The sequence below is a fragment of the Poecilia latipinna genome, unplaced genomic scaffold, assembly GCF_001443285.1.
Source record: "Poecilia latipinna isolate Pla-1442-1.1 unplaced genomic scaffold, P_latipinna-1.0 Scaffold654, whole genome shotgun sequence".
In the NCBI taxonomy this organism is placed as follows: Eukaryota; Metazoa; Chordata; class Actinopteri; order Cyprinodontiformes; family Poeciliidae; genus Poecilia; species Poecilia latipinna.
In genome coordinates, this window is record NW_015113270.1 from 227,381 (window position 1) to 251,499 (window position 24,119).

Here is a 24,119-nt window from a genome sequence, read left to right on the forward strand (position 1 = left end):
TTTAGTCTGCTTTTTGAAAAGTACTGTTTAAGGTTTAAACAAACAACATTCTGTAAATGTATCCTCGCCTCTCTCTTCAGGGAACGCTGCACATTTTCCTTTATCGTTCTGCTGGATGCAAACAGGCCCAAACCATCCGAACTCCACCGCTGTGCTCCACAGCTGGTATCTGATGGTTACACTGAAATGCTCAAACTATGTTACCTCATATTTTAAAATGGCTAACTCACCAGTTTTAACTATTAAATTGGTGGAAATAACTAATTGTAATCAAGTAATTAATTAAAAGATGAAAAAATAAAGACATGATCCTAAGCAAACCAAATCTATTGGCTGACTCTGGATAGGAATCAAGTTGCATCTGCAAGTTGTTTTTTAATTTTGTTTTTGTTTTGCTGTTTGTCACAAATGCAAACACAAACTCAAATGTTGCTGCTTCACTGAGAGACATAGAGAACAGGCTAAAGGGGAGGGTCAGAATATGTGTTATGTTAGTCGTCATCTCAACTTTTTTTTCTTCTAGTACAAAACTGTCTGAAGACAACAGTGAATTTAATTTGAAGTGAGTGGCTGGTGACTCAAAGAAAACTCAACAAAATCTGGAAGTATTTTCTGATAATAGGGAATGTTTATAAATGAATGTGTATAATACATTAAAATCTTCAAATAAATATTGAATATTAAATGTTCAAGTGAATTTTAATCAATATTTTTAGAATAATTCAAAGTTGGACATCCCACCAGGTGAATTTGTAGCTAAACCCAAAGTTATTCACACCCCTGCAGATTTAATGTAAAAGTGTCTTCATTAAACCAAGAACTGTATGATTCACATCTAATTTAAAATTTCATTGTATTTATTAAATTGTATGGCATGTAAATTATTTATATCATCCTCAATAACCAAGTATTCCAAATAACCAAATAAATCAAATGTTTATTAACATTGTGTGTATATAATTAAAAGGCTACTTAAGTCATATAAGTATTAAGTAATAACACCTGATATTTGGAGATGATGTGATTATGTGACAGATATTGAGTTATGTAACTTCTGGTATTTTAAAGACTAAACTGAATAACAAAGAAAAACAAATTCAAGCAGAATAAACTTTAAAGCTTTTTTTTTTCAACAAAAAACTTATGAAACAATTTTTTTTTACTCAGTTTTATTCAAGAGTAGCCATATTACTACTGTAAAATATTACAAAAGTAAAAGTACAGTGTAGTAAAATTGACTCATTTTTCAAAATAGTTACTGAAGTAAATGTAGCCACCAGTCACTACCCGCCTATAGCTATTAACTTCAGTGGTGACTGATGGTGAGTTCAGGGAGTCTATAAAAATCAGGAAAGACTGCTAACCCCCGAAGCGTGATTTTCGTTCCAAACAGAAGCGAGACCAGAACATATCCAGTCTCCTGCGGGTTTTTCTGTGAATCCTAACTGAAGACTGTCCCCGAGTCCAGCCTCACTGTCTCTTTAAGAGCCCGCTCTCCTTCAGTCCTCCCTGCTTCACTATGGCGAAGGAACAAACAAACAAAACGGAACGGGTCCCGGCCGGAACCGTGAACACATCTCTCGGTTTGAGTGACTAAGCTCAGTGAGTTGTGGCCGCTCTCAGGCAGGGTGTGCTCTTGTTTTCTTTATTTTTCTCTCTGTGCGGGTTGAGAGGCAGATGCTGTCCGCACAGAAAGCGATGAAAAGAGCTGGAACAGTTGGCTTGTTCACACCGAAAACCTCAGCTGGAGGAGGAGGAGGCGGAGAAGAAGAAGAAGCCGGGCTGCTGCTACTGCTACTGCTGGTGGCCGCTGTTCAACGCCGTTTTAACGGTTTTCCTCCGCTGGAAACAGATGGACGAAGCAGGACGCTAACCCGTAACCATTAGCTTCAGACAGCACACGTTTTCCCTCCTGGATTCTTCCTGGTTGTCGGTTCTGAAACAGTCCAGAAAGATGTTGACAGGATCCAGAACGACGTTCAAAGTGAGGCAGATGCTCCCAGATATTAAGGTGAGGTTACGGGACAGGCTAACTGGCGCTAACTAGTCCCTCTGACCTACTTCTGCCTATTCTAGTTTATCCACAGCAGATGTGTAAGTGAGACCCATAAACAGCTCATGGTTGTTTAAGATTTTTTATTTTTTTTTTGCTTGTCAGACAACCATCCAGTTCTTATTTAAAACCGATCTGATCATATTTGGAAGCTTTATTTTTTATCTCATATGTATTTTCTGCCTCATATTTAATTTAAGAGACTTTAAATATTTATCTAAGCATTTGATTTGGCTGTCAGTGCTACAGTCCGTCTTCATAACTCTGCTTGTGACCATAAAGCACAGAAGGAGGCAGGAAAAGGGCAGTGTTATGATGCAGGAAACACCAGCCATCATTCAGGAGGCTGAGCTATAAATGTTCAACCAGACCGGCCGGATTAAACCACCAGGATTCCTGCACACTCCCTTAAAAATACTCTTGTTTGAAAGCATCGATCGGTCTTTTTGCCAGTACCAATTTTCTTTTCAATTTCCTAATTAAAGCTGCACAATAGACTGAATCACAAGCGTTTCTACAAGGGGTTTTAATGACAGAGATGCTAAAGTTCACACAGAGGTGAATGTGGGTTCATCACAACCATTACCATCATTACCAAAATGCTCAGTTGCATATTTTCCTGCAGCTCCAGTTGTTAACCTTTGATTCTTCCTGAAAATCAAAGTCCTTGTTGATATATTTATTGTCAGGCCGGCACTCCCTAGCTTTACATGGAAAAGTGGCAAGAGTTTATAGTTGGACAACAGAGTGATGCATAACTAGTTACTGGGATTTTTTTATTTTTAGATCTGATTAAGTCTGTAAAATAGCGAGCGAAAGAAAAAACAGCCTTATTATGTTTAATGGAAAACCCAAATTGCACACTGGATTAGTTGCAAGCAGGTATTGGGTTTGAATCCTGGCTGTTCTCCCAATGCGTTCATTGGTTCTCTGCTTCCTCCAGCAGCCCAACAACATGCATGTTGGGTTAATTAGCCATTTGTGTTGCTCTCCGTTGGACTCATCTGGTGTTCTGCCAGTTTGTGTTTCTGCTCCAGCACAGCTGATTCAAATGGGCCAACTACCTCCTCAGGATGTCATAAAGTTCTGCAGAGGTTCTGCTAATGGACCATCGTTTGGATCAGGCTTGTTGAACTGAAAACATGCAGTATACCGATCCTTGAGGACTAAATTTGGACACCATTGCTGTAGTCTCCTGTCTGTTAAGCACCATCCTGCTTCCCTAAACCAGCAGGATGGCCTGTTTGGAAAGGAAAACCAAACAGGCCAGTAACGAACTTGGATCAGACTTTATTAAGATCAGACTTGTCAGATTTGACATAATAAACATGAAGACCTTTGTTTTGTTTGCCGTTCTTTATTTACTATGATGAAGATATAGTCTAAGCATTAACTACATCTTAAACATGAAAACTTGTCTTTAAATGGAAATAAGGAAGAGACGCTGCGATCCTCTGGGACGTTCTCCATCCATCCTGGATTCCCTCTTGTTTTTTCAGTTCCCTGCTCTCTACTTGCTTTAAAGGATAAAGACTTGCATGTTGAGAAAGAGAGGGTACATATAATCACTGTTACTGCTTGGAAGCCTAATTACAGTCCACAAAGGGGAATGTTAATCATGTCTCTCAGCATGGTGGGAATAAACTGCAGCCTGTGATTCATCATCTGGACAGATGTGTGCTGAACAATTTCAGCTCCTTTTTATTACACGAGCAATTACGGAGAATCGACGAACTGCTCTGAAAGGTGTGTGTCATTATGCACACCTGACAGGAGAAACATTTGGTCGATGCATGATTAGACAGAAAGCACAGGGTTTCCTGTGTTCTTGGCCGTGTTGTTGCGCAGCCTGGCTTTGTCTCCTCGGATATTTTCTGCAGCCGCGGGGGGAACTGGGAACAGATGCCTCCCTTTGCTCCCCCTCAGGCGAGGCTTGCATGTGAAGTGGTGGTGGTGGTGGTGGTGGGGGGTGACGTGCTGTGCACAACATCTGGCTGTCGTCATGGAGACGGGCGCTGGATAGGTCAGGACTTGGGAGTTTTTACTACCTCAGAATGAGACGTTGGGAAGTCATCAGCGTGCGGGCTTGTGGCTCAGGCAGAGATATGGTAATGCAGTGTAGCGGCCTGTGGACGGTAGATTATACGCCGAGGCCACCCACACACTCTTTTGTTTCACTTTTCTGAGCGAGTGGTGAAGCTGAGTCTAAATCTGGGACCAGATGGTCGCTCCGTTTGGACGTGCCGTTGAATCTTCCTTTCTTCATTACAGTTAAAGCCCGTTTTGATCGGCTCAAACAACAACGGGTTACCAATTTATTCATTTTCCTAGTCATAATCAAAAAGTGTGTGTTTTCTCAGTTGTTCAGGCGGAAACTGAAATGTTCATTTCGGAAAACTTTCAAGATTAATTTTTTTTAGAAGCATGAGTAAGTTTGGGGACATAAAAGGAAACGGAGTGTGGAAAAACACTTGTTATCCATTTTCTGAATTCAAAACAACAACCCAAACAAGCAGAGTGTTGTCTGCATTCTCACTCCATGCTCTTCGTGATGTTCTGATTCATCGGCCACATCAGGCCGTGAGTGTCCATGACTTTGGAATCCCTCTTGGACAAGCAGAGAAAACAAAACTGAAGCCACAATGTTGCTAATGCATAACATTTAGCTGGTAAATCTCAGCTGCAGCACAAAGCCCAAACCACCAGCCTCCACCACTGTGCTTTGCACTTGCTATGGGCTGATTTTACTGATATGCTGTTTCTATTGTATCGTCAAACCTCTACGCTTTGTTCCCATCTGTTCAAAGAAAATTGCTCAAAGTCTTGGCCGTCATTCAAAAGCAAATCTGCAAACCCATGTTGTGCTGCTGTATTTGTTTCTGGTAAAAGAACTTTCTCCATTGACATTTCCATACTTTTTCAGTCTTTTTCAAACCATCATGAACTTGGAGACCAGCGCAAAGTTTCTGGCGAAAATTCACTGACATCAAAGATCCATGGAGAGGGACACAGATCTGGTGATGTAAAGACTCAACACCACGAAGTTCAGGGGAACTCAAGGGAACAACTTCATTAGCAGAACATCATGATCATGAACTCTGCCATTTAGTGTAGTAACTGAGGCCTGTAGAGTCTGAGATGAAACTCCTGCAGTCTTTTATCATATCTTTGAGCATTGCATGCTCTGACCTTTAGGATGAATCTGCTGGGTTGTCCACTTCAGTGAAGATTGAAAAAAAAAAACACGTTTTTCACTTGTTAACACACAGACTGTAAGAGCTAGCATATGATTAATTATTCTGTGGAGTTTGATCAGCTGTAGCTGGCTGCTACTTTTTCATGCATTTATTAAGCACTTTACTGCTTGTGCTGCTTTTTCCATCTCTCTCTGGACAGGTATGGTGCATTTCTTAGCATTACTGTAAAACTCGGACCTTGGAAAAAGTAACACTCCATCAAAATTCCAATATGACATTGTTACAGGTTCCTTGCAGTCAGCAGATATGAAGCCAAGGATTCATTGTGTTGTGTAGCTACTTACAGTGGGGAAAAAAGTCATGAACCCCTCAACGCTTTTCTCAGTCAATATGTTTCTAATATTTCAACTGACAAGAAATTCATACCAGATGTCGTCAACAGCTCACGTAATCCGCTCTTCCAAAGAAATCAAAGGAATTTAATCCACAATGAAGCTATGGCTAAAAAATGGAATGACATAAAAGAATAAGTATTGGACTTGCTTACAAAAATGTGTGACAATACAGCCTAGAAAATACTTTTTTGGTAAGTTAAGACTTATCCTGTATGTTGCATGCAGTCGCTGTTCCAATGTGATGTTGACTCATTCTTCCTCACAAACTTTTTTTAAACCTGAAAGCTTCTTGGGGTGCTTTGCACGAGTTCTGATCTTCATCTTTTTTCTAAGTTAGATGACTGACTGGGATATTCAAACAGATAAAGTTCTTTAATTTTACACGTTCTGTCTGAACCAGAACCTGTAGGACAGCCCAGACCATGGTGTTTCCACCTGCAGTCTTTAACATTAGCATGGTGTTTTTGGGTTGGTGTTCAGAGCCATTCTTCCTCCAAACACGGTGTGTACAGTGACATCCATACCCTCCGGTTGTCCGACCAAGATAGACCTGAGGACTGTTTTCATCAAAACTACGAAGCAATTTGAGGGGAATATCAAAAGTGAGACAGGAAATGAGACATGGAGGCCAACTAAAACACATTCAACAGGCACATGCACTTGTGAATACTCGATCTTGAAGGTCCAGTGGTCCATGGAGGGACCCTCCAGTCGAAGCCTGTACTTCAGGAAAACATCCGATTGGAGCGTGAAGAGTCAGACACAATCTTGAATATTAAACCAGCTGATTTTGATTACTGGCATATTCTAGATGGTTCTTGTTATGGCTTTTTCATACATATTGCCTGTACCATGTCACTTCCTATCACATTACTTAATTTATGGAACAATTAGTTTTCTTATAGATTACTTGATTTGTTGGTCACATCTGGAGGGTTTTTCATTTATACAGGAATATTAGAAATATATTTACAGAGATCCACATGTTAAATTCTTATCTGCCAGATTTTATGTTTTGTTCCTCTATGGACTGATACCAGACATGCCAGATTGAAAACAATCAAAATAGACCTTAGAGTTGTTGCTGTGCTGCTTTTCTCACTTGTACTTGGGAAAATAAATCACCTTCAGTAGAACTTGAAACAACTTCAGCCTCCTCCTACATCTCACAATGTACAAAGAAAGCTCTTCAAATTGTGTTTTTAAATTGATGTGTAGGAATCCTAAATGCTACATAGAGAAGGCAAGGGCCTCTTTTTGACAAGACGGTGTGCATGTTGGGCCCCATTTGGGCTGCACTTTTCTCTGGAGTTCGCTCTGCTGGCATCAGCCCTCCAGCTTTGAAGCAGCCAGTTGAAAGGCAAACAGCTCAGCAGAAGCAGAAATGCCAGACGATGGATCATCAGAGCGGCTGCAGATTAAAGGCTGATAAGAACGTGCCATTCCAGCATGGACGCACCCTCCACCCCCTCCCACAGCAGCCAAATACCACCTCTACTGCCAGGCCCCCAGCTGGCTGCAGCCCCTCCAGCTTAATGGAGCCAGACAAAGAGCTTCTTCTCAACCTCTGGCCAGGGCCGCGCTCCTCTGAAGGTCTGTTGGTCAAAAGGAAAAGCTCAGTCTTTCTGAAATTCAGGATGGAGTCCAGTTATCTGACTTTCAGAGAGAGGAGATGTGAAAATAACACTTGATCAATGTGCAACACTGGATTTTTGTTTTTAGCCGTTGCTAAATGCAAAATCTCTTTGCAGAGATTCTTAGTGATAAACAAATCTCTCTTCAGCGTAGAGCATCACTAGGTAGAAATATTCAGAATATTTTGGTAAAAAATATTAAAGCTAGATCAGAATTTGGAAAAAAGATTAATAGGAATTGCATGTATGCAGCAAGTACCCTTTACTTGGAAGACCTAGTTTGACTATTTCTGCTTCTGTTTGAGGCAGTCTTGTTCTTTGCACTTTGGCTTTTTTTGTTTAGTGCGTGAATAAATTAGATGCTGGATCTTCTGTTGCCTTTGTAGTAAATTCAGTATACTTATTTAAAGAACAAAAAGTTTTCTTTTTTTCTGCTGAAAAAAGTCCCGTTTCTGCTGAGAACATTTGTGATTTGCTTCTGGTTGTTCAGCTGCAAAGATTTTATTTGCTTGTCAATTCTTACTCACCTTGAGGATATTTGAAACCTTTTTTTTTCTAAGAAATGATAACTATGTGATTCAAATAAATAACATTTCCAATCAGAAGGTCACTCAGCCTTTCAATACTCATAATCTGCTATTTTCTATAATCTAGGCAAGAATTAGATCCATAACCAGTAGAAACGGGTTGTTATATAAGAACAAAAGAAATTAATATGCCATTAAATTAAATCGTATGATGGTTTTCGTCATTAAGAATCCTCCTTGATGCCTAACTACCAAGAGAAATGGACAACTGTGCACATGGATATGGAATGATTTGTTTGTGGATAGAAAATGGCAGATATTTGGGGCGAAATGTCAACCTGTGGTTAGGACAGAACCACCTAGTATCGTTAATATGCTGCTCCCTTCAAAATGGGACAGAACAGATGTGTTTAATTTCTTCATTAGAGGAATTTTGGATTTCGCTCCACTTTTCTTTCCGACTTTGCTTCAATTCAAGTAGGCCTGCAGACATTTATTTCTCCACAGCCGTCTTAAGGTCCCACCGCACCATTTCAATCAGACTTGGGTCTGGACTTGACATCACTTTGATTCTTTTGCACTTTCATCGCAGTTCTGCAGAGCGGTTCAGACTCAAAAAGCCTTTTCACATGTTAGTCCTGAGAAATTAAATGATGCAAAAAACTGCATTTTCCACACGTCACTTATGACGTCTGTGAGCCCAACTGAAATGTAACTGAAGCTGCCAGTGATTGTTCATGTAGTTAATAGTAAAGGGTCCATAACACTGACTCTCCTTCACTTCACACCTACTCACCATCTCACAGTGCGGCTACTTGCCTCTGCAGCTTAGGCTTCGGTCACACAGCCGATGTTGATACTTTTTTTTCATTGTTTTTGTTGCATGGTTGTTAATACTTCTGATTAAATGTGACCACAGTCAGACTTCTGTGAAGGATTTAAACCAGGGGTCCCCAAGCTACGGCCCGCGGGCCGGACCCCGCCCCCCCCGACAAGAATTTTCTAAGGTTTCTTTCTCCAAAAACTAAGACCGGCCCCCGACCAGAAAAAGGAAACAGTTTGGGGACCCCTGATTTAAACCATCTGCATGTTGTGAAGAAGAACGTAGACGTCACACAGCAGTGCACTGTTTAATGAAGTAATAATGTGCAGCGCTGTTTATAGTTAGATTTTAATGTTGTCTATCAATGAGAGCTAACGGTGTTGTCAGACGGTTACAACAAGATGAAGGGTTCATTGTTTGTTTCTGGATTTACCACATCTGGCTTTTTCTGGTGTAGAATCGACCTGTTTTTCCGTCAACGGTCCTTTACATGTGTTTTGAAGAATTGTTTTTGAAAAGGTTGATTGAAATGTCAAAATTCAAAATACAAGCTTTTCCCCCAGAAATCTTGCTAAGCCCATTGGTTGGGACCTAGGGCAGACATTCATCCAGCAGCCCGTCATCTTTGAGTTGAAAAATGTTTAAAGTTGACAGGAAATTAGAAAATACTACTTGATAATTATGCCCTATTAAAAGATTGGGAGATTCATACCTGAACACCAACTATTAAGTCTCAAAAAATTTAATCATTTTTAAAAGACTAAATAAACAATGCTTAGCCTGGTGGGGGCACAAGTAAAGCCTGGTGGCCCGCCAGGCTTATAATACAGTAGGGGAAATGCTGAAATAACTTCCTCAATTTTGCAAAAAGTTTATACCCCTGCTTGAGGTGTACTTTTGGTTTTCTGAAAAAGAGTTTATGTGCTAAAGGGGAGATGGAAACGTATTTGTCCTGATTTCACTGGTGGGTCTGTGCCGAACCAGAGGCACAGAATTTCTCAATCTAAAACTCCATGAGTGGAAGACTCTCTATTTTTTTTCCAGATGTGTGGTTTAATTTAGTTTGCAACCTCTACATCCTGGTTATTACAGTCTTAAATGGCGTCAACATCTGACAAAATTGTGCTGGTTGATTAACTCCAAACATGGCTAATTCACATTTTCTTTATTGCAACATTTGGAAAGTTCACTCAAAATTTGCAGGAGGATTTAATGGAAACAAAGCTGCAGTCAATGACGCAAAAGTCTGAAATTCAACATGACCCATTCTGTCTGCAAACGGTTTGAAAACTAACTGATATGAATCTGATTTAGTTTCACAAATGAAAGTGGCACAAACTGGATTCTTTTGGAGGGTGAAAAGATAAAAATCAGGCCATTCAGGCTGCCCTGAAAAAGTCGGATATGGATCTGCAGAGGATGTTTGACACCGTCTAAATAGATGACTAGCCAACCTGACATATCAATAAAAAAGGACATGCAATGTTCAGAGAGAGGAGAGCTTTTATCCTTCAGTCCTCTAAACATGCCATCCTTGTTTAGTCTTCCAAGTCCCACTTAACATGCTAACTTTTGTTCTAGTTCTGTAAGTCTGTATCAAAGCCAGTGGAGCACTGATGGAAAATAGTTTTTTTTCTTTTGGACTTTTTCTTCACCGATTTTGTTTGGGAAAAGAAGCGTGTTCCTTCCAGAGCCAGGAACAAGCAGAGCGTCTGCAGTAGCATGAGGAATGGAAACTGCAGTCAGGCTTGGCCTGCGTCCCTGGGAATGAATGGAGGGAACGGAGCGGCGAAGAAGTGGAGCAGCGAGGCAGTGCGTGGGGGGAGGAGGCGGCGCTCATAATGGCACTTCAGAAGCCAGTTAATGTGAAAGTGAAGTGTTGAGAAAAACAACCACAGGAATATAGATTTTGAGTTTTATGACTGAGACCTCGGCCAGCATTTTGTGACCACTATGTTATTAATTTAAAGCCATTGTTATTAATGGTAAAACCTTTTTGTTGAGCACATGATCAGAGTTTAGCTGCAGCGTTGGCTGTTGTGGTCACTTGTGCTGCTTCTTTCAGAGAGCTGACTCAGTCGACCCAGCTCCAACAACAAAACAAGAAAAGAATGACTTTTGATCCACTTAAAAGAAGCCGAGGAATTCAGCTGTGGGTTTTCTGTGGGTGTGGATGCAGAGAGTTGGCATGTCGAGGCCTTACTGTGGGAGAAAGGAACAATGAAGTTGAATTTTATTGTGCTGCCTTGTAATAAAAGCTGTTTTTCCGTGCAGAAGACTTTCTGGCTGCTAACGAGCCTGTTGCAGAAGCTGGGAGCGCATTTGGACTTGATTCTGTTCTGATTATCTGAGTAAACATGTTAAACAATCATTCACTCTCCTACCATGTAATTCAGAAAGCGTTTAGTTAATATTTTAAGTGCATGTGTAAGCAGTTTTTACAGAACCTGTTTTCTGTTAAACAGTCAAAAACTCTCTGTTTCAAAGAACACAAGCAGCTATGAATAAGTGTGACTTTTTTGCAACCTTTTCATGGAGCAGTGTTGTTTTTTTCTCTACCATGAAGCAGAGAGTGTCCAGTTTTTAGCAGCAGCCTGCTAACAGACTTCGCCGCCCTGCAGACTGACTGGATTCATTGTTATTGTTCACACATCCTTGCTGACTCAAAGGCCTGCTTGTGTTTCACGATAGAGCCGGTGCCTTTAATGAAACAGTAATAAATTGTTTCATTGTGGACCTGAGCTCAGTCAGAACTGCTGAGGTTCTGCTGTCTGGACTTTTCTTGGATCTCCCCGTTCTCGCTCCGTTCTATTTAAGAGCTTCAACACCACCTGTGTAATCACCCCACCCTATCAAATTGCACCCCTCCTAGCTTGTTATGAGTGTTCGGCCTGTAAATGTAGATTGCCTCCATAGGGGGGTTGAATTTTAGGGGGCAGTTAGGAGCAAAGTTAAGTGAAAGCATATGGTGCCAGTAAGCTCTTACTGGTTAGGAAAAGTCTTTGTGGCTCTGCTGGATTCTGCTTGAACTCGACTTCCTGAGATTTTGGGGAGATCAGGGGGGAAGCCGGAAAAAACAGAGCGACGGCATGGAAACTGGGAGTCTTTAAGGACTGGGTGGTGGGGGGTGTTATTCTTTGTTTATAAATGACTCCACTGGGACACGTCCAGCTCAAAGGTGACTTAACCTTCTGTCCCCATGTGCTGACTGTGATGCTTAGTCTCCATTTTTACGTTATGCAGAAATAATTTGACAGGAAGAAAACAAAATAACTGTCTTCAAAGGTTCTCATAAAAATGCCTTTTATCATCTTAATCTATTAAATAAAATACGTTTAGAGAGTATTTAAGAAATAATTATCTTCAGTAAATCACATAGGACCAAATAAATAAGCACCAAGACGTAGTCTTCCATTTTGGATGCAGTTTGTTCACCAACAATGGAAAATAATACAATTTACAAGCAGCTGTAGTTTCTAGAACAGGCACAGAGAGGATTAAGGGATAGATTCAAGTCTCATGAACAATCTTTATCTATCCGGTTTGTAAGCTTCAGACCTCACATCCCACAGTAATCTGCTGCAAGCTCATATTGTCCTGTGAAAAGGTGCAATTGATTTATTAGCCATCCATGAAGTGTGGGTGTTTAATGGTTTGTAGGAAGCTGTTTGTTTTGGCTCCAGTTTCATATTATGCCTCGTTTCCACTGAGTGTTACAGTATGGATCAGTCCGAGTCACTACAGCGTTTTCAGGAGAGCGTTTCCACCTACAGCTGGGCTTTGACTGGACAGTTACGGTTAGACCTGAATGCCTAATATGGCGTCATACTAATGATGTACTGTCTTGTGCTTCTTGTAAGCAGGGACATTTTCTCTGACCCCCAATCAGTGGACTGTGTTGTGTGACGTCAGTAGCTCCATGCTAACCATATTATTGTCCAATGACCTGCAACTTAAGGTGGCTCAGTAATGGTTGAGTACAGATTGCTCTACAATGGAAACAGAAAATGACGTACCACACAAACTCGTGCCGGTCCACTCAGTGGAAACAAGGCCACATTTATGTCTCCAACCAAACTCCGTCTTAAATAAATAAAATAAGCTTAAGTCAGCTCCACCATGTGAAGGTGCCTGTGTCATTACAAAGGCACTTCCTTTTTATCAAGATAAAAGCATTTCCTGTTCTATTCATTAAGAAGTTCAGCATTCTGCTGCACTGAGTTTCATTCATTACATGGTCATTTACAGCACCCATAGGAAGCTGTTCACCACTTTAACTCAATAAGTTAAAGTGTCGGTGTAGATTTAGAAAATGGTTTCCTATTGATGTTAAATGTGGTCCAACATGGAGTGAAGTGATGAAAAATGTTCATGTAGATTCTTAGTCATTGAGGAAGTGAAAAAGTTTGAACAGTGTTAAGTTTTGTCTTTCTAACACCTACGCTCAGCCTCGTCAGTATTTATGTACTGAAACTCACACCTTGAATCATGTGACCAAAACGGCACACACTCTGACACTGTTAGGATGGTCAGGTTAACAACTCTAACAGGTCACTAAATCGACGTTAGAGCCGGAGACTTGTGACCTTATTGACCTCATCAGTGACTACAATGTTCCTGTTTATGATCTCCTATGAGTTTAATTGTTACTGATCGCAACTCATAAGCCTAATACTTTCAAAAGTTAGTTGTTTATAAGATTAAATTATTTAGAACAATAATAAACTGTTTGTGTAAATCAGGCATTAAGAAGCCATGAGTTGGACTGAAACATGACTTGGACTTGAGGAAATAGAAACAATGTGAACAAGTCAAGTCTGTACAACATTAAAACAATATTTAAACATGGTTATATTTGTCTGTGTTGAATGTTTGAATTTAATGACGAATACATTTCCAACGCCACGTTGCATCATGTAGTACAAGGTGATGTTTAAAGATAACATTTTCACCTTTTTAATAAATAAATGTGGAAACTATACACACATGTTCATAAGGTATTTCATTCCTGTTGTAACGCAAATCTAATAATTTATATAACAGTTTTTCTGTATTTCTATTATTGAACTCAACTGTTTTATTGCTGTTCATGGTCTTTGTTCAGAGTTGACATCTCAGGCCAGCAGCATTTGAAGGGTTAAAATTCTGATCATCTTCTTTTGTGGTTTTTATTTAGGAGAGGATGCTGAGCCAGAGCAGCATCGGCGCCAGGAGTCGAGACGTGTTTGGACTCCGGTGTTTACCAGGTGGGACCTCTCATAGATTTAAATACAAGAAGATGCAAGAGAATGATTTATTTGGTTAACTTTACATCCACACAGCAACATATTGGATGATATCATCAGTTGTTGTCAAGCTCTGCTAATCCAGCTCATTTGCTTTTGCGGCTTTTCTTTAACTCTCAGTGTCCTCATGATTCTCCCATTGGGGTGGATGGAAGAGATGGTTGGAACTTCCTCATCCTCTCTTTGCATCCATGAAGCCTCCTTTTCAACTCCTCTGGGATTTGAGATGCTAATCAGCTGCTCCTAATTGTAAAAACAATGCCTTGTTGCCGTGGTTACTCATACCTTAGGGAACATTTTCTTGCTCCTTTCAAGGCAGAAGATAAAGAAAGTTTAAACGCAGAAACAACAACACTGGCAAAACAGTAAAAGGTCTGTGTACAAATATCAATAAAACAGTCTGAATGACAAAATCAAACCTGATTACTTGATTAATCAATGCTTTAGCAAAAAAGTGATGAAGAAAAGTCTACAAAAAGAAGCACTATTTTGCTTTAGCACCTATTCTGTTGTTAGATTTGAATGTTTTTCTGTTAAATATTGACGTTCTTGGCCTCCTCTTATTTTTCCTGTCCTGGCATCAACCTTTCTTTCTCCTCTCTCGTAAAACCCTCTGACTGTTCTGTCTTTCTCCATTTCTTCTTCACCTTCATTCCACCTGGAGTAAAAGTATAGCTGTCCTCGAAGAGAAGGGCAAATGATAAATGTCATATATAATTTATTTTCTGATCCTTGCCATGACCTGGTTTGACTTCCCTCAGAGCTAAAGCTGCATGTAAATGCTGCCGTTTCTGATTCAGGTAGAGGAGTCCATCTTTTAAATGTTACCTTGCACGCTCCCTCCTGTCTAAGTGTTGAGGTCGTTTGTAAGGGCAAGTTCTCTTTCAGACACAGCGGAGTCAGGAGTCATTGTAACTGCACCAAGTGAAAGGGCTTATGTTGCACCTGCAGACTCTTACTTTCTCCCCGTTGGCCCATTCTGCAGCTTCATGCAAACACTTTGCACAAAATTAATATGTGCCATCTCTCCTTGTGCTAAAATATGATGCAACATGTCACTGAAGCATCAATAACATTTTGAAAAGTGTCCTAATGGGTTTTCTTTCATATCAGAGGGAGATTAAAATTAAAGAAAGATGAAAAAATGCTTGCAGAAGCCGTTCTGTTGTGTCAGTAGTTACCAGTATTCTCAGGTGACGGCGGAACACAGGACCTCAGAAACGGAGCTGGCCTGCAGGAGGTCAGACGGGTCAGCGCAGCTCCAGCAGCCGTGGGTAGATCATGTACCGTTTCATTGCTGCTAGTAAAGGAGGAGGGGGTGTACTGTCCATCCGCACACAAAGCCGGGGGCCGAACCCCCTTCAGAGCATCGCCACAATCATTCTCCACTCAGGCTAAAGTTACTGCCTGTCTCTAAAGCTGTCAGTCAGCTGACTGATGAACAACAGAGTGATGATCTTTGGATTCTCTGGTTTCATTTGCCAACTAATTCTTTGTTTTATGTCTAAAGATTGAAGATTTCAAACTGGAGAAACTTGAAGATATCTTTGTTTTGATTTGAAATCTAATCCAGTTGATTTTGGCTTTTTAGACTATTTAGACTACTGTTCTGCAGAAAGTAAATACAGAATAAGTACAGTTTTACTCACTGAGGTTTTCATGTGTCGATTCTTTAATCAGTTTAACTTTTTTCTTCTTGCACCTCAGTAGAAAATCAAAAATGCCTGGGGGAAAAAAATGAAGTGCTTTCTGAGCAATTGATTCTAGTTTTACTCAGATTTGTTTTCTTAAACTGATCATTTAATTCAAAATGTCCTTTTAAATCCCACTGGCATGTAGTGGTTCAAACCAAAATTATTCATGCGTCTGGCAGATTTACCCTCATGTTCTTCTGAGGATGCTGAAGATTGGGGTTATGGCATGGAGGCATTTCTACCAGAAATACACAGCTATGAAAATGATTTGATTTGCTGTAATATCAGTGAATGTTTTTTCCATTTATTATTTAGAAGTTGATTCAGGCAATTTCTTTTAAAGAAAAAGTTAAATGTTAAAGCAAATCAATCTAATAAATTCCAGAGTAATGAATAGTTTTGGATTGCCTGCATCATGTGAATAAATATTATCTTTGTTTAGATTTTTTACTGCTTTTTGTATTCCACTGTGAAACATAAAACTTCATGGATGTAAAAACAAAAACAGAAGTTGGGCTTAAAATTATAAATTTGAAATGGATATGTTCAATGAAAGCATCACTAAATGGCAGTAAATTTGATAATATGATTAAGTGCAGATATGATTTGCAGCTTAAAGATACAAATCACACTTTCTATGTGACTGGTGTCCTAAAGAAGATTACAAACGGGAATCTATCAGTAGCAGCATTTGTGTTTGTGGGACTATTGTGGCAATGCCATGCAGTCACAATAATACAGTTACTTAAAAACAAAAAGTAATAAATTGTTATTACCAACAGAACCACATCATCTGCAGAAAGCAGAGACCAAATCCAGACGCCACCAGAATGGATTACCTCAACACTTTGGACAAAATCTATAAATTCTGTCCATGAAGGTTATGAACAGAAGTTTAAGAGTAACTTTCCCAATAATAAAATACATTTATGGAAAGCAGAGTGTATTATGAGATTTTGTTGTTTTAATTGGTGAGTAAATGTGGAGCAGCTCAGTGTTGGAACAGCAAGGGCTTGTTATGCAATTGGAGCGCTACAGGAAGGCCGTAAAAAAGCCTTTATTGGATTAAAGGGCGACATAAACACCTTCACCTGTCCTGCTGAGTCACGCTGGAATGAATCAAAGTTTGTAGTCTAATCTTAACTTGAGACACCATGTTCCCTGTGTTTGCTTCACCTTTAAAGTGTGTAGCCTGGAGGAGTGTTTCCAGATCCGTCACTCCCTGAGGAGACTTTAAAAAGAACCACACACTGCAAACCCTCCGTGCTCAGACGCTGCAATCTCTGCTGCTGGATCCAATCCGGGGTGGTTTTAAAGCTTAATTACAGTTTATGCTGCTTGATTTAAACTTCTCTTGTGCAATCAGAAAAATGATGGAGGGTAAAAAGTGATTTTCAGCAGCAGAAGGAAGTGTAATATCTGTAAAAATGGCAGTTTCCTGTTTACGTGTTGGTTTCCTCCTGAAAGAAAGACTGGGCCGAGCCCAAGACTGAAAGGCTGTCCCAGTTCCTTTTCACATAGGCACCAAAGGAATTTAGTTCCTCCTCAGGAGGCTTATTGTGACAGCAGCCTCTCCTCTGCTGATCTTTTCAGTGAAACTGAAGCGTTTTCTTGACGGTTTTCTCCCAGTCCTGGTCTCTGTTGCCATGGAAGCTCTGAGTCTTCCTGGCAGGGATTTAATATTCCTGGGGGAGGCTTGGAAATGTGCTGCCTCACTACTGTGTGTTTGCTAAACTGCTTTCTTTTTCTTTCTTTTACGATCATGTTTACACACATCTGTGTTTGAGTTCTGGAATTTCAGCTACGCCTTCATCTTTTACGAACGCTGCAGATTTACAAACCCTCCATGTTTGTTTCTAAGTGAGATTGTTGACTCACATTTGTCGATCTCACTATAGTAACTTGGTGTGATGTGTGGAAGACATCTGATGGTGTGCGTACAGCGCGCTGTGCTCATCGGAGAGACAATCTGGAACAATGCGAGGACATACCTTTAGATGGGAGGATGTTGTTCCACCCACTCCCAGCTGCTTACTCCTTTCAGTTCCTGTTGTTGCTCCTCTCTGAAGCCGACGTGTTGTTGGAAAGTTTGTTGAATTTCAGCAGATGGTCTGTGTGTCTCCCAGGTGAATGTGTCCTCCAGAGGACGGTCATGGTGAGGAAGAAGCTGACTGCCAGGGAAGGCAGAGGATGGCTCTCTGGTACCCTCTTCTGCACCCACTTCAGAGTGGCGTTTGTTCCCCAGGACAGTCCCAAAGCTGATGTGAGTCTTCACCTAACTGACCCGTAAAAATGGAGTTGTGGCAAGAAAAAAGAGCCACCAGTTTTCAGCGTGGATACATTCAGGAAGTTATGAAAAAAGATTATCCCTGATATGAAGAAGACTTGTACGTATTAAATTTTTTCTTTGATAAATGGTGGAATACTCTATCAAAGTCGACCAAGAGTCAGACAGCAATCCTTTATTACTTCGTCCGTACAAGATAAAAAGCTATTTGTCCCAAAAAAAAGTCCTCAGTAATGGCCTTAGATAAGCAGCTGTTGCTACCCATCGATCTGGAGTTGACGTCCCAGCAGATTCATCCCAGGGTCAGACAAATGCCAACAACTCAAAACCTCAGTGTGCCTGTTAAAGGGACAGTATTGTGTATATTCCAGGCACACAGTGCCATTTTAAAGCACAATAAAGAAACAACATCAGTTGTTATAAAAATACAGAATATATCAAATGTGACTTAAAAATGTCTTTGGTTCTGGTTCTGGAGCTGCAGAGCAGAACAAAACTAGAAGACCTGAGTGGTCTGGAAGGTTGGTACAACAGTAGATCTTTAATGTATTTCAGTGATGTATAAACTAGCAGAAGTATTTTAAAGTCTATTCTTTGAGCTCCAGTGAGCCGTTGTAAGGACTTTAGAACTGGGTGATGTTCTCCATCCCCCTGGTTTTAGTGAGAACGCCAGCAGCAGCGTTCTGGATCATCTGCAGCTGGAGGATTGATTTTTTTCAGGCAGACCTGTGAAGATGCTGTTGCAGTAATGAATGTAACTACAGTTAAACACATGGATGAGATTCACTGAGACGCCGGTCCTTTAATCCTGGAAATGTTCTTCAGGTGATGGAAGACTGATTTTATAACTATCTTTGTGTGTCTCTGAAGGTTCAGGTCTGAGTCCACCACTATATCAATAACGTTATAACAATTAATTATTGGTGCTAAGTGCCAAGTCGTCCATTCATGATGTCTTTAAACCCGGAGGGATGGTTGACTTTTCCTTTTTTAAAAACAATCTAAAAGCCAACATACTGAGAGTAAATATCTTAGCAACCCGTTAAGACGCACCAACCATCTACATCTGGCTTCCTGTGTGATTTCTGATGCAGGACAACGCAGATCCGATCCTCCTGGGAGATCATGACATAGCTCTGGCATCTATAGAGAAAGTGGTGGCCGGTGAGTAACACCTCAAACCCACTCTGTGGTACCGCTCACTGTCACCTGCTTTTAGCATCTGCTGCCAGGCTGCAGCGCTGGTTGTGTTTTATAGTAGGTATGGTGATGAATCTCTATTAGCTTATCTCTGCTTTACTTAATTTAACGCTTAACAGTTTTGTTGTCCTGCTTTGCATTTCAGTCGGACCAAACAGAACCAAGCTGGTGACCCCGAACTCGTCCCTGAAGTTCACTCCAGAGGAGTTGGTGCTCTACTGTCGGGACATGAGAGTCATGTGCTTCCTGTTTGACCGCCTGACCCCCGATGCGCAGGTCATAGAGGTGTGTCCTGATCTCATTGGTTTATGACAGCAACAATACACACACTGGGACATGACACACATTCTGCATGGCCAGAGTCTCATCAGAATCAAAGAGTTGATGTTTACATCACATTTAATATCTGACCCAATATTAATATCTGTATTGGTCCGGATATCGAAAAAAAATTCTAGACCAGGTATCAGTGACAATGTGCCCAATCCATAAGGGCAGATCTATGCAGTGTAACTCTATGCTTTCTGCTCTGAGTGACGTCATACCTTATTTTTGCATTATATTTAGAATTCCTAATTGCACGTCCTGAACCATTTTAAAGAAGGTTTGCTGCAGTTTATTTTTTGCATATTTGACCGAGGTAGTGAACCTGTTGTTTTTGTCAGTTTCAGCTTTAGAAACATTTAAAGTGAATTGTTTTTTCTGCATCGGCCGATACTAAACCTCAGATATTGGTATTGGAAGTGTAAAAAGTGGATTGATGCATTCCTGATCTTTTACTTTTTACTATTCAGCACTGATAAGTCAATATTTTTGGTGTTTTCTAGAACAGTTTCATAGCCCAGCCTCTTCCTGTTTGTGCACCAGATTGAAAGCTCAGGTTTCTTACCACCCTGTACATCAGCCATATCAAGCAGCTCATCAGTGTTGTAGCCCCTCTGATTTGCCTCAGGTCTTCCTGCTGTAAGTTGACGACCTTTTGTCCTCCTGACCTCTTGGTTCCCCTCCTCAGATAACTTACACCATTGCCAAGACCTACCAGCCTCTCAAACCCGGCTCCGTTTTAGCCTTCCAGAACGCTGCCCTGGGGAGTGTAGGTGAGTGGTTTACTGCCCGCAACCGCTCCAGGTCCTTCCTGGAACCAGTCCTGTCCATTTACAGCTCAAGGATGAATGTATTGATGAGTAATATGTTATATTCATTTTGGTCTTTTTAATAATTCATTTGAGCTTCTGGGGTGCACAACTACAGAGAAAAACAAGAAACATCTGGGTCCACAAGTGGGAATTTAATTGGATTTTCTTTCTTTAATCCACACACAGTTAAAGTTCACAGTTAAAGATATACCAATAGGTTCAAAAGTATTCATGCAGCCCCCCCTAATACGTGCATAAATATCCCTTTTGCATTCTTTTTGCAGCCATTTTGGTGTAACTGCTTGCATATTTGATCATTCAGCTTGGTAGAAATTACACAAATTATTTGGCTTCATGGCATCGATCTCCAAAACGTTTAATAATGTTGAGGTTGGAGCTTTGAATAGATCTATTTTTTATCTATTCCTGACTCGTATCATGCATGTATCCTTAAAGAGTCATCATGAATAGTGATGCTGTAGGCAGGAATATTTTCTGTTTCTGTTTTTGAAGATTTAATTTTTAGAACATTTGAATCTTCACCATTGCACTCTTTGGGTTTCCATAGTTCAGAGTGCTGCTAGCCCAGCCAACAAACACCATCTTGTTTGACAATTGTGTTTTACATCTTCTTTTTATTTTGACTTTGAATCCAAGACAACTCATAGAACAAATTATTAAAATAAAATGCATTTTTTTAAAAACATATTTTCAGTCATTATAATTGTTTAAATCAAATTTGGTATAATTTTTAAGCCATATCACACAGCCCCATTTTGTTGCCGTGGCTACACATCATCACAGCTGTCTAAATAGCTCAATGTTTGTCATGTGACTACAGACTTTGACTTCCTGGTTGAGCGTGAAGGTACTGATTTTTGAGTACGTTTCTCCTTTATCTTTTCTTTTATGGTTTTTCCCTTACATCCACATTTGAGCTTAAATCTGTAACCATGCGTATTGAAATTCAGTTAACAAAATAATAAACCATGTGTTTGTTCCATTTCAACGTCTCATTCGGTCTCTAAGAAGCATTTTATAGTTTTCTCACGTTGGGTCTAAAGACAGAATGTACAAAAATCTGTGATCGCGGTTCGTCATCCGTCTGTGTGTCATTCCCACCATCTGCAGCACCGTCTGAATGCGATGCTGCAACTCTCCAACTTGTGGAGAATGTAAGATTGGAAACATCAGGAAATCTGTGCAGACCATAATAACACACAAAGCTCACATCGTCTCAAGTTGCAGATATTGGAAACGTTCTCTTAGGTGGCGGGACAATGAAAACATTGGCTTTGAAACCGTAACCATGTGGGGATCTGTTGAAACTGACATCGATTTGAAGATTAAACCAACATAACTAAATATATAATCAAGCTACCAAAGAGCAGGGGTTATTTTAATATAGACCTCAGAAGTTTGTTGCAGTTAAAAACATTTTTAAACACGCTGCTGAGTGCAGCCACATATGGAAACATGAGCCCCTCTGTGCTGTATATCAGGGTATGCTAAAGCTACGCTACGCTGGCCGCTCTGGCTGACTGTCAGCTCTTGGATTAATAATGCAAGCCCCCTTCAGCAGCAAGTAGTTAAATGACCTGGAGTTCAACTCTGCCCTAAAGGGTCAAGTGTGTCCGTTCTGAGTCTGCTACAATATTCAAGAAACATTAAATGGTGGTCTGACATTGAGAAAGTAATATTTGAACAGTTTGATTCCTCCTCATTTTACTGAATAACCCAAATAGTTTGTGGCACATTTCATTGCAACACTTTTGTATCAGGAGGATTTGATGTCCTGTCAATGACTCAGAACAAGCCCAAATCATCAGCCAGCCTCCACCGTGCCGATGTGCTGTTTGGGTTCCTCCAAAACGGTGCTGTGCATCACGGCCAAACTTCAGTCTAATGTGTCCAAAAGACCTTTTTCCTGAAGTCCTGTTGTTCATTCAGATGCAGATTTGTGAATTTAAATCACCGGCAAACTTAAATATTGGTTTTAATATCGGCCCAGTTTTACTTATTGGGTACTGATGTTAATGCTGATATATTCTACATCCCTATGAGGCTTCTGTGTATTTGTGTAAATGTGTGTTTTTTGTTTGTTTGTTTGTTTGTTGGAATGTTTTCTTCTAGGAAGATTAAAAATCTTTTGTAAATAATATTTTTCTCAGTAGAGATTCTTTAATTAGTTCCTCCTTTAAAGCAGAACTAAGCCCCAAATCAACTTCTTTTTTTTCCTTTGGAGAAATTATCTAAGTTGAACCATGGGGGAGTTTTTTATGTTTCTGCGCAATTTTGACATTTTCGCGTAAATTTGTTTAGTTCTTCAGTATTTAACATAAAAGCATTTCAGTGCTGCCCTCTGTGGGTGGATCCGTGGCTGCTGCAGTTAAATGTTTCTATTGGTGAGCTACAAAGCTCTGGATTCTGGTATAAAACTAACTCACTCAGATACGCCCCCCGGTGGCGAGTCAGAAGCTGGAACAGCGATTGTGACGATCATTGATGCATTAGCACTGAATTATAAACTTTGAATTTAAATTATGAAAAAAGGCCCTCGTATAACAAGTAATATTTTAATTAATGTAAATTTATATTTTACACTTTGTTGATGTACGTTTTAAGAATAATCCAGAAGTATTTCTTGAGTGCTGGAACAGATCGTTCAGTAACGATCCCTGCACTTAGCCACGCCCCTCAGCGGCTCTTGGCTCCGCCCACGCTGGCGTTTATCAAAATGTGGCCGGGGGCGGGGCACTTTTTGAGCTCATTGCTGCAAAGTCATAGTTGTTGCCTTTCTTATTGTGTCAACTCACTCAGTAAACTCCTGAAATCCCTTTTTATTATGAAATAAGCCAAATTTTACACAGAAACTCCAGAAATGTAAAGTTGTGTACTTTCTTATCACAGCTGTATAAAACTGAGAAACAGCAAATGGTGGTGTAATCTAATTTAAATACTATATCTGCTCTCCTCTTCAAAGTGTCACAGATGATATCTGAATAAAAAATCCAAACCTTGTGTTCGAATTGCTTTTCCTCTTCCAGAAATGAAGCAGTTCCTAAGCAACCGCCGCCGAGACTCCCACATGAACTGGTTTGAATCCGCCTCGGACTGGGAGCAGGAGCTGGAGCGCTGCGGCGCCACGAGCTGGAGGGTCAGCTCCGTCAACGACCGCTTCGAAATGTCGAACAGGTAAAACCTCAGGCTGTGCAAACGGGCTGAACACAGTGAAAACGAAGAGACAGACAGACAGGCGGCGCCTCAGGCTCTGCTGATGCGTCCTCTGATGTGTTTTTAACATGAAACAACTAAAGCCGTTCTTTCTGCTTCCTGACAGCCTGTCGAAGTTCATCGTCGTTCCTCAGAAGGTTTTGGACACAGAGCTGAAGAAGAGTTTTGCCCACTTCAACGAAGGACGGATACCTGTAGGCTTCAGAAACACCCTTTGATTCACAACGTCGCTTCTGAACATGTTGTGTTTTTAAAGTTGTGATGTGTTGAAGTGGTTTGCTGATGTTTCAGCTTCTCGTTGACATTCTTTCAGGATGAATTAATTTTAATTTAGTTGTTTTTGTGGAATGTGTAACGCGGCAGGGTGACGCTCTGGTTTTGGTTTGTTGCAGCGCTGGTGCTGGAGGCATCCCAGAGGCAGCGACCTGCTGCGCATGTCCAGCTTCCAGAACAACATCTACCACGAGAAAGATGACATCAGGTCTGGGAACGCAGCGGCATCTGTTTAATCAGGACTGTTTGATCTCAATAAACTCTGAGGTTTAGGTTGGGTGACGTTTAGGTTTTAGTCTCTTGTCTTGGTTTAAATATCTACTCTGAAAAATAGAATGGAGCTCCAACTTAAAAATATTGAGTCGGTTCATTATAAGTAAT

General features: G+C 40.5%; 1 protein-coding gene across 1 annotated transcript in view; it reads left to right on the plus strand.

Annotated features, from left to right (window-relative positions):
- Positions 1-1,212: 1,212 nt before the first annotated feature.
- The window catches only part of mtmr11 (myotubularin related protein 11), a 34,780-nt gene continuing 11,873 nt past the window's right edge, over positions 1,213-24,119 (plus strand). Inside the window, exons 1-9 of the mRNA XM_015043874.1 lie at positions 1,213-2,011; positions 13,806-13,875; positions 17,735-17,871; positions 18,990-19,059; positions 19,241-19,380; positions 20,108-20,192; positions 23,279-23,426; positions 23,572-23,659; positions 23,858-23,946. Of these exons, the coding sequence (XP_014899360.1) occupies positions 1,955-2,011; positions 13,806-13,875; positions 17,735-17,871; positions 18,990-19,059; positions 19,241-19,380; positions 20,108-20,192; positions 23,279-23,426; positions 23,572-23,659; positions 23,858-23,946 (884 nt within the window). The 5' untranslated portion in view covers positions 1,213-1,954. The remainder of the gene's footprint in view (positions 2,012-13,805; positions 13,876-17,734; positions 17,872-18,989; positions 19,060-19,240; positions 19,381-20,107; positions 20,193-23,278; positions 23,427-23,571; positions 23,660-23,857; positions 23,947-24,119) is intronic.